General features: G+C 41.2%; 1 protein-coding gene across 1 annotated transcript in view; it reads left to right on the plus strand.

Moving 5' to 3' along the window:
• The window catches only part of MED12L (mediator complex subunit 12L), a 648,568-nt gene extending 641,145 nt beyond the window's left edge, over nucleotides 1-7,423 (plus strand). Inside the window, exons 45-46 of the mRNA XM_044291042.1 lie at nucleotides 7,176-7,257; nucleotides 7,389-7,423. Of these exons, the coding sequence (XP_044146977.1) occupies nucleotides 7,176-7,257; nucleotides 7,389-7,423 (117 nt within the window). The remainder of the gene's footprint in view (nucleotides 1-7,175; nucleotides 7,258-7,388) is intronic.
• The last annotated feature ends 2,842 nt before the right edge of the window (nucleotides 7,424-10,265 follow it).

The raw sequence follows: 10,265 nt of genomic DNA on the forward strand, positions 1-10,265 counted from the left end.
GCAGCTCAAGGGGAGTGTCTTTACTGCTGCAGCTAAGGGGGCGTGTCCATGCTCTACCTATCACAGCTCAGGAGGCAGTTGAAGGATGAAGCTGAGCATGTGCGGCCTTCTCAGTGAGCAGGTCAAAGAAATGAGAAAAAAAAATTTGAGGAGCAGGTGACGCTGTACATGAACATTTTATTGAATAACTTGAATTTTTAATTATTTGCAATTACAAAAATATTTAGATCCAGGTGTTGGTTTGAAAACTGTTGAATATTTTTTGTGGGACAGCCCCTTTAAAACTACAACGGTTCTGCAAGATAATAGGCATTCTATTGAAACAACATAAATCATTTATTGTATATGACATTTACCTCAACATATTCATGAAACTCCCAATACATCATATATACAGCCGATAAATAGGCAAGGGAACTAATACCTCTAAGACAGCCAGATTCAAGAACTCAAAAATAATCACAAGGTAATAAAGAACGCCCGACTTGTTATATAGGATCAATCCTGCCTGTCACCTCTTTATTGGAGATATCTCTCATATTTGGGTACACTGCACATTTATTAGACCCCTCTGGGAAGAAAATAGAAACCTAATATCTGTACTACTCAGACAGCAAAAATCACATTAGGCCTTATAAATTCTATTAAACTTTGAATTCCTAGATGCTGACAAAACAAGCGAAGAGCAAGGAAATATTAGAAACATAGGTTTCCAGGACTCTGATTAGATTCTCTCTTATCTTGTATAAGCTTTATTCCTATAGTTCATGATTAGATTACCGTAAAGTGCCTTTATGTTGATTCATGGTATTATACCCACTGTTTCTACTTTTAAGGGCTCATGCACACGAGGGCACACAACATCACTGATGGGTCCGCAATCCGGAAAGTGCGGTGTGGAACGGAGGCATGGAACCCTACGGAAGTACAATGGGGTGCTTCCGTGGGGTATCGCTCCGTGCCTCATCACCGCAAAAAAATATAGAACTTGTTCTATTTTTTTTGTGGTGCGGACAGAACACGGACTCATTTAAGTTAAATGGTCCTGGATTTGCCTGCGGCAGCTGCACGGATGTTGGTTGTGCAAATTGTGGTCCCCAATGCATGGAACGGCCGAACAACAGCCGTGTGCATGAGGCCTAAATCAGACTTAATTACAGAATACAAAAGATATCTCCCTTCACATCTAGTCATCAAAGCCCTTTACCTTGCCAACCCTCCTTGGCAAACTCCTTCAAAGTATCTCTACCTCTCGCTCTTTTATGACAAGATAAGATCGTTTATAACATTAACATGAGTTCCTCCTCTCCTTTTTCTACTTTATCCCATTCAGTCTAATCGTATTTTGCTGGTTTCTTTTTGGTACATTTCTTAACCACTTCAGCCCCGCTAGGTGAAACCCCCTTCATGACCAGGCCACTTTTTACACTTCGGCACTACACTACTTTCACCGTTTATCGCTCGGTCATGCAACTTACCATTCAAATGAATTTTACCTCCTTTTCTTCTCACTAATAGAGCTTTCATTTGGTGGTATTTCATTGCTGCTGGCATTTTTACTTTTTTTGTTATTAATCAAAATGTAACGATTTTTTTGCAAAAAAATGACATTTTTCACTTTCAGCTGTAAAATTTTGCAAAAAAAACGACATCCATATATAAATTTTTCGCCAAATTTATTGTTCTACATGTCTTTGATAAAAAAAAAATGTTTGGGCAAAAAAAAAAAAATGGTTTGGGTAAAAGTTATAGCATTTACAAACTATGGTACAAAAATGTGAATTTCCGCTTTTTGAAACAGCTCTGACTTTCTGAGCACCTGTCATGTTTCCTGAGGTTCTACAATGCCCAAACAGTAGAAAAACCCCACAAATGACCCCATTTCGGAAAGTAGACACCCTAAGGTATTCGCTGATGGGCATAGTGAGTTCATAGAACTTTTTATTTTTTGTCAGAAGTTAGCGGAAAATGATGATGATTTTATTTTTTTTATTTTTTCTTACAAAGTCTCATATTCCACTAACTTGCGACAAAAAATAAAAAATTCTAGGAACTCACCATGCCCCTCACAGAATACCTTGGGGTGTCTTCTTTCCAAAATGGGGTCACTTGTGGGGTAGTTATACTGCCCTGGCAATTTAGGGGCCCAAATGTGTGAGAAGAACTTTGCAATCAAAATGTGTAAAAAATGACCGGTGAAATCCAAAAGGTGCACTTTGGAATATGCGCCCCTTTGCCCACCTTGGCAGCAAAAAAGTGTCACACATCTGGTATCGCCGTACTCAGGAGAAGTTGGGGAATGTGTTTTGGGGTGTCATTTTACATATACCCATGCTGGGTGAGAAAAATATCTTGGTCAAATGCCAACTTTGTATAAAAAAATGGGAAAAGTTGTCTTTTGCCAAGATATTTCTCTCATCCAGCATGGGTATATGTAAAATGACACCCCAAAACACATTCCCCAACTTCTCCTGAGCACGGCGATACCAGATGTGTCACACTTTTTTGCAGCCAAGGTGGGCAAAGGGGCACATATTCCAAAGTGCACCTTTCAGATTTTGCAGGCCATTTTTTACACATTTTGATTGCAAGGTACTTCTCACACATTTGGGCCCCTAAATTGCCAGGGCAGTATAACTACGCCACAAGTGACCCCATTTTGGAAAGAAGACACCCCAAGGTATTCCGTGAGGGGCATGGCGAGTTCCTAGAATTTTTTATTTTTTGTCACAAGTTAGCGGAAAATGATGATTTTTTTTTTTTCTCTTTTTTCCTTACAAAGTCTCATATTCCACTAACTTGCGACAAAAAATAAAAAATTCTAGGAACTCGCCATGCCCCTCACGGAATACCTTGGGGTGTCTTCTTTCCAAAATGGGGTCAATTGTGGCGTAGTTATACTGCCCTGGCAATTTAGGGGCCCATATGTGTGAGAAGTACTTTGCAATGCCCCTCGCCATATATGTGGGTATATGTAAAATGACACCCCAAAACACATTCCCCAACTTCTCCTGAGTACGGCGATACCACATGTGTGACACTTTTTTGCAGCCTAGATGCGCAAAGGGGCCCAAATTCCTTTTAGGAGGGCATTTTTAAACATTTGGATCCCAGACTTCTTCTCACACTTTCGGGCCCCTAAAAAGCCAGGGCAGTATAAATACCCCACATGTGACCCCACTTTGGAAAGAAGACACCCCAAGGTATTCAATGAGGGGCATGGCGAGTTCCTAGAATTTTTTTTTTTTGCATAAGTTAGCGGATATTGATTTTTTTTTTTTTTTTTCTCACAAAGTCTCACTTTCCGCTAACTTAGGACAAAAATTTCAATCTTTCATGGACTCAATATGCCCCTCACGGAATACCTTGGGGTGTCTTCTTTCCGAAATGGGGTCACATGTGGGGTATTTATACTGCCCTGGCTTTTTAGGGGCCCTAAAGCGTGAGAAGAAGTCTGGAATATAAATGTCTAAAAATGTTTACGCATTTGGATTCCGTGAGGGGTATGGTGCGTCCATGTGAGATTTTATTTTTTGACACAAGTTAGTAGAATATGAGACTTTGTAAGAAAAAACAAAAACAAAAACAAACAAAAAATATCCGCTAACTTGTGCCAAAAAAAATGTCTGAATGGAGCCTTACCGGGGGGGGGGGGGGGCAGGGGGGTGATCAATGACAGGGGGGTGATCACCCATATAGACTCCCTGATCACCCCCCTGTCATTGATCACCCCCCTGTAAGGCTCCATTCAGACATCCGCATGATCTTTTACGGATCCATGGATACATGGATCGGATCCACAAAACGCATGCGGACGTCTGAATGGAGCCTTACAGGGGGGTTATCAATGACAGGGGGTGATCAGGGTGATCAGGGTGATCACCCCCCTGTCACTGATCACCCCCCCTGTAAGGCTCCATTTAGACATCCGCATGATTTTTTACGGATCCATGGATACATGGATCGGATCCACAAAACGCATGCGGACGTCTGAATGGAGCCTTACAGGGGGGTTATCAATGACAGGGGGTGATCAGGGTGATCACCCCATCACTGATCACCCCCCCTGTAAGGCTCCATTCAGACATCCGCATGATTTTTTACGGATCCATGGATCCATGGATCGGATCCACAAAACGCATGCGGACGTCTGAATGGAGCCTTACAGGGGGGTTATCAATGACAGGGGATGATCAGGGTGATCACCCCCCTGTCACTGATCACCCCCCCTGTAAGGCTCCATTCAGACATCCGCATGATTTTTTACGGATCCATGGATACATGGATCGGATCCACAAAACGCATGCGGACGTCTGAATGGAGCCTTACAGGGGGGTTATCAATGACAGGGGGTGATCACCCCCTGTCACTGATCACCCCCCCTGTAAGGCTCCATTCAGACGTCCGCATGATTTTTACGGATCCATGGATACATGGATCGGATCCGTAAAAATCATGCGGACGTCTGAAAGGAGCCTTACAGGGGGGTTATCAATGACAGGGGGGTGATCAATGACAGGGGGTGATCAGGGAGTGTTTATGGGTGATCACCCGCCTGTCATTGATCACCCCCCTGTAAGGCTCCATTCAGACGTCCGTATGCTTTTTGCGGATCCGATCCATGTATCCGTGGATCCGTAAAAATCATACGGACGTCTGAACGGAGCCTGACAGGGGGGTAATCAATGACAGGGCGGTGATCAATGACAGGGGGGTGATCAGGGAGTTTATATGGGGTGATCATGGGTGATCAGGGGTTTATAAGGGGTTAATAAGTGACGGGGGGGGGTGTAGTGTAGTGTAGTGTGGTGTGACTGTACTGACCTACCTGAGTCCTCTGGTGGTCGATCCTAACAAAAGGGACCACCAGAGGACCAGGTAGGAGGTATATTAGACGCTGTTATGAAAACAGCGTCTAATATACCTGTTAGGGCTTAAAAAATTCGGATCTCCAGCCTGCCAGCGAGCGATCGCCGCTGGCAGGCTGGAGATCCACTCGCTTACCTTCCGTTCCTGTGAGCGCGCGCGCCTGTGCGCGCGCGTTCACAGGAAATCTCGCGTCTCGCGAGAAGACGCGTATATGCGTCCAGGAGGAATAAAGCAACCACCTCCCGGACGCATATACGCGTACAGCGGTCGGGAGGTGGTTAATATCAATTATGCCATAAGATCTTTTCGCACCAATTTTGATTTGTATTGTATAAAATCCTGAAAAATTATATATATTGTATACAGCTTTTTCTTATACATGTGAATGGAATTTGGAATTCCATCCACATGTATTCTACTGTATGTGTTCCAAGAGAATATAGTCGGCACTACTCTGAACCTTTTATCGAATGCTTTAATCTTCTCTTAAAGGATAACTGTCATATTTTTTTTATTTGCTAATTTACTAGAGCTGGGCATGTATACTTGAGCTAGTCTGTCAATGCTTGTCAAAAGATCTGCAATCACCTTATAATAACAGCTTTCATTAATGTCCCCTGTCCCTCTCCACTGCTCCCTTAAAAGACCGTCGCTAGGGCTTGTCTGTCTTCCTTTTAGTATAAACAGAAGTCTGAGGGGCGGTCTTCCATACTGCATGCCTGCATTAGGCTTCAGAGTGAGGAGGCGTGTCTCTCAGTAATCCAATCTGATTGGCTGGCAGGGAGCTGTTGGCTCCGGCAAGTGTGTATGGGAAGTGAGGGAAAGCAGTTTTGGCCTCAGAACTGGCAGAGAAGGTCCTCATATTGTAAATGTTGAAACAGCCGTAACTAAGGGAAAAACTCAAGGAAAACAGTGGTATGTGAAATAACTAAAGATTACTTTATGCATAATGCTGCTGCAGCAGTAGCATATGCTAAAATAGATTTTTTTGATTAAAACATGACAGTTACCCTTTAAGCTGACGCACAACAAACAGTCATTTGGTGGTGCTCTACAAGCCAGATTCCATACTTTCCAGATAAATAAGAAAATTTGTGGCACTCCCCATGAAAACTATTAGTGATGAGCGGCAGGGGTCATATTTCGAATTTGTGATATTTCGCGAATACTTTGTAGAATATTTGTCGAATATTCGCGAATTGGAATGTTCGTTATATTCTAAATTCTTTTTTTTTTCACTCGAAAATCGGCATGGTAATGATCTCGTAATATGCGAATATTACGCAATCAATACAGGCGTGTGTTAAAAACGAATATATAGCACTATAGAATATATGCTATATATTCTTTTTAGAATAGTCGGTATTTTTTCTATCTGAAGTGAACACTTCAGGTGGAAAAAAATGATGACTATTCTAAAATATGAATGTATTGAATATAGCGCTATATACTTGTTTTTTAGACTATTTCTCATTTTTTTTCCATCTGAAGTCATGATTCCTACCTGCTTAAGTTGCTTATAGGCCAATGACTCATTCGCTTTTCGAATATTCCTTGATCAACACTAAAAACGATGTCCTTTATCTGTGGACCCATGAAAGGACAGTGTTTTAATGATGAGTGCCGCATATTTTCTTTGTAGTTATCTGTAATTTCAAAAATACTCCCTTGTGGTCTACTCCCTACTCCTGTTTTAATGTAGAGCAGAAGGAACTATGTAATATTCGTGTTTATGTATCTGCACTAAACATGTATCTTTGTTAACTAAACTGTAGACTACAGAACAAAAAAGTAATTTTTTTATTGTGTAATTTTAGATGCATCCTTCCTCCATTTCTCTTTTAAGGGGTTTTCTGGTACCTAAAATTGGTGGCCTAGCCTCAGAATAGGTAATCAAGATATGGATGGACCCACTACCTCCAATATCCACTATACTGCAGGCAGACATAGAATTACAAGGTTCCATCCACTGTGTAGTGGCTGTGACAGGGTACTGAAGATCTGCTGCTATGAGGTGCAGTATTTCGGTACTGGAAATTACACAATTGATAGAGCCTTCCAGTCACTGTATAGTTTCCCGCACTGGATGCTGCCTGAAGTAGCTGATTGACAAAGGTGCCAGGTATTGGGCCCCCGCTGATTGGATATTGATGGCCTATTCTGAGGATAGGTTATCAATATCTAAACCCGATTCAATTACCACTTGTTTTATCATCTTCTTCTAAAACTAAAGTACATAAAAAGTAATACAAATACTACAACCTATATATCAAATAATAAAACCTTTTTGGAAAATGTGTTTTCAGTTCCCAAGGCAAGGTTTACAGCAGACTCAACAACAGCAGCAAACTGCAGCCTTAGTCAGGCAACTACAGAAGCAGCTTTCAAGTGAGTATATGAAATTATTTATATATTCCAGACCCTTATACATATGGCAATGGTATATGTAACATTCAAAAATTTGTTGTCCTTGCTGCATAATATAAATTAAATCATTGCTATTAAATCATTTGTTCCAGTAATTTATACAATTGGAAACTTAGAGGAAAAGTGATGGCAACAATTTTCCTTCAGCTTTTTTTTTTTTTATGAAAAATACCACATTTCTCGGCCTTTTTTTATGCAATAATGTCCTCTGAAACATACTCTACATTTTCATGTCATTGTTTAGTCTAAAAAAATGCTCTAGTACTGTGTTTTCTATGGCACATTTTCCCACAGTCTTCTCTATAGGACTTGAAAATGCAAGAAAAAATAAACCCCTTGTACAAAATGACTGTAAGGCATCGCTCTCTCTCAGGGAGTCACAGTCACAGACTTCTTCGCAGACAACCAAACTGGTGCTTTATTGTTGCACTTCAGCACCCACACAAACATGATCATCAAAATGAAATAAACACCTGCCCCTCTGGGCTCTAACTAATACTAATAGTTTTCCCTCACTCACCTCTATGTACAGGTTCTACACAGTATCTCAGGCTCCAAGCCTTAGTAGATCTAGTCATTAAGTCCATACAGGGAAGAGGTCTGGCTACACATAGCCTCATGGCCACCCAGAGCTTCACTAGGCCTCTGCTTACAAGTCCTCTCTTCTCAGACTGACACACAGAGGGTTGGTTTTATGCCTCCTTGATTACACCTACAATGACCTCAGGCTAGGGGAAAACCTGGCGTGGAATGGGAGATGGACTGGGAAGGTCCCACTACCAAACCTACCTTCCCAGTCCAAATAAAATCCAGCCCTTGTACTCCAACAAAACAAATAGCTCCAGCAACTATGTTTGTTGAAGCCAGCGCCATCCTCCTGGATTTTACTTCTCACCCAGTTGAGGAACCTGGTTGAGATATACACATACACATTGCCACATGACATTAAATAAAAACACCACTTAAAACACTATGACCACAATTTGGCATCAGTATTAAGAACACAATACTACTGAAACAAATTTTGCTCATTATAGGAGTGTACAGTATTGCAATTTTAACACATATGAAGGTGTGCGAGGGCGGACAAACACGCTACAGTGGAGCAGCTCACCGCCAAAGTGAACAAGAATGCTATCAGACATGTGCCTAAAACAGCACTCCAGTTAACCCTACTGCCTATGTGGCTCCAAAGCAGACAGTAGATCATGCCACCTGTGCTAATGAATCAGCAGAAAAGGCTTAAATTTGTGCTGCAGTATCGGGATTGGACCTTTGCTGATTGGCAAAGGCTTGCCTTGTCCAATAAGTCACGTTTACTGCTTCATCCAATGGATGGGCATTGGCATGTCAGGCGAGAAACATTAAATAACAAACATCCTGCAACCATTGCTGGAAGAACACAAGCTGGTGATGGCAGCGTTATGGTCTGGGGAATGTTTTCATGGCCTTCATTGAGCCCACTTATCCATGTGGAAGGCACTGTCAACTGATTTGGGTATGAATCCATCCTTGCAGATCACTTACACCCATACATGCTGATTGTCTTCCCCGGGGCAGATGGGATCTTCCAGCAAGACAATGTGACATGTCACACAGCTAGAAATGTCCAACATTGGTTAGAAGAGCATTAAATTTACTTTAGGTCATGTATCATACTAGTAGAAAAAGCGGAAACTGACTGTTATACGGAACTTCAGCCCACAAGCTTTGTGGAAATGTTAATTTTCATATAAATACTATACTTAATTCAGGTGTTTTAGAGTTCAACAAAAAAATCACAACTCAACTTTCTTTCACATTTTTGCTATTGAAGAGAATAAGTGTCTTTTCTTAAAAAAAAACAAAAACAAAACTAGAACGAGTTTTAGCTTGAGATTCCTGATTTTGTGTATTTTGGCAAAAGCACAGAAAGTTCACAGAAACTTTCCACTGGATGAAGGTTTTCTGTTACAGTACATACAGAAAAATGTGAATGAACTGAGGTCTGTGTAATTGCTGTAAAATAACAAGTGAAAATATGTCTATTACAGCATATATAGAGATTCCTGGCTACTTGCAGCACTCTTTTATCACTTTTACGCCTATGCTTTGGCAGAAGGCTGATCAAATAACTCTTACCTAGGTTATTTCACCTCCTGTCTCCTAAGTTCATGCATTTCAGATTGCTTGTGCGAATAAACAGCTGGCAATATTTGAACACCTTACAGAAGTCTGCAAGTTTTAAGCAATTTAATGTGGAAATTACAATTGTCAATAATCATATTAGTAAAGTAAAACTATAGATGTGCTCTTCAAAGGTTTTAACATTTGGACTAAGGCTACTTTCCCACTAGCGTTTTTGCTGGATCTGGCAGGGTTCAGCAAAAATGTTTCCGTTACTAATAATACAAACATCTGTATTATCCTTAACATAGCCAAGATGGATCCGTCATGAACTCCATTGAAAGTCAATGAGGGATGGATCCATGTTCTACTGTATCAGATTGTGTCAGACAAACCGGATCCGTCCCCATTGACTTGCATTGTGGGTCATGACGGATCCGTCTTGATCCGTATCCCAGGGCGTAAAGCAAACAACAGCATGCTGCAGTTTGCTCTCCGGTATGAGAACGGAACGCATTTTGGAGTATTCCGTTCTGTTCAGTTACGTTTTGTCCCCATTGACAATGAATGGGGACAAAACGGAAGGTTTTTTTTCCCGCTATAGAGACCCTATGATGGATCTCAAGTCCCAAAAATATTAGCGCTAGTGTGAAAGTAGCCTTACGTTTGCAAAAATCCAAATTATCACTATACGAAAACCTAAGAAAAAGCTAGAACTTCTTGAGTATTGTTCTTTTCTACAAGATGGAAAAGCCTTTTAACTTGTAGGTCCAAGAAGGATTAGCAGTCAGGCACTACAGATTCTGTACCTAAGTCAATGAATATAGATGACTGTGTTTGTGTTTCTCGCTATTTGGGTTCAG

The sequence above is a fragment of the Bufo gargarizans genome, chromosome 4 (assembly GCF_014858855.1).
Source record: "Bufo gargarizans isolate SCDJY-AF-19 chromosome 4, ASM1485885v1, whole genome shotgun sequence".
Taxonomy (NCBI): Eukaryota; Metazoa; Chordata; class Amphibia; order Anura; family Bufonidae; genus Bufo; species Bufo gargarizans.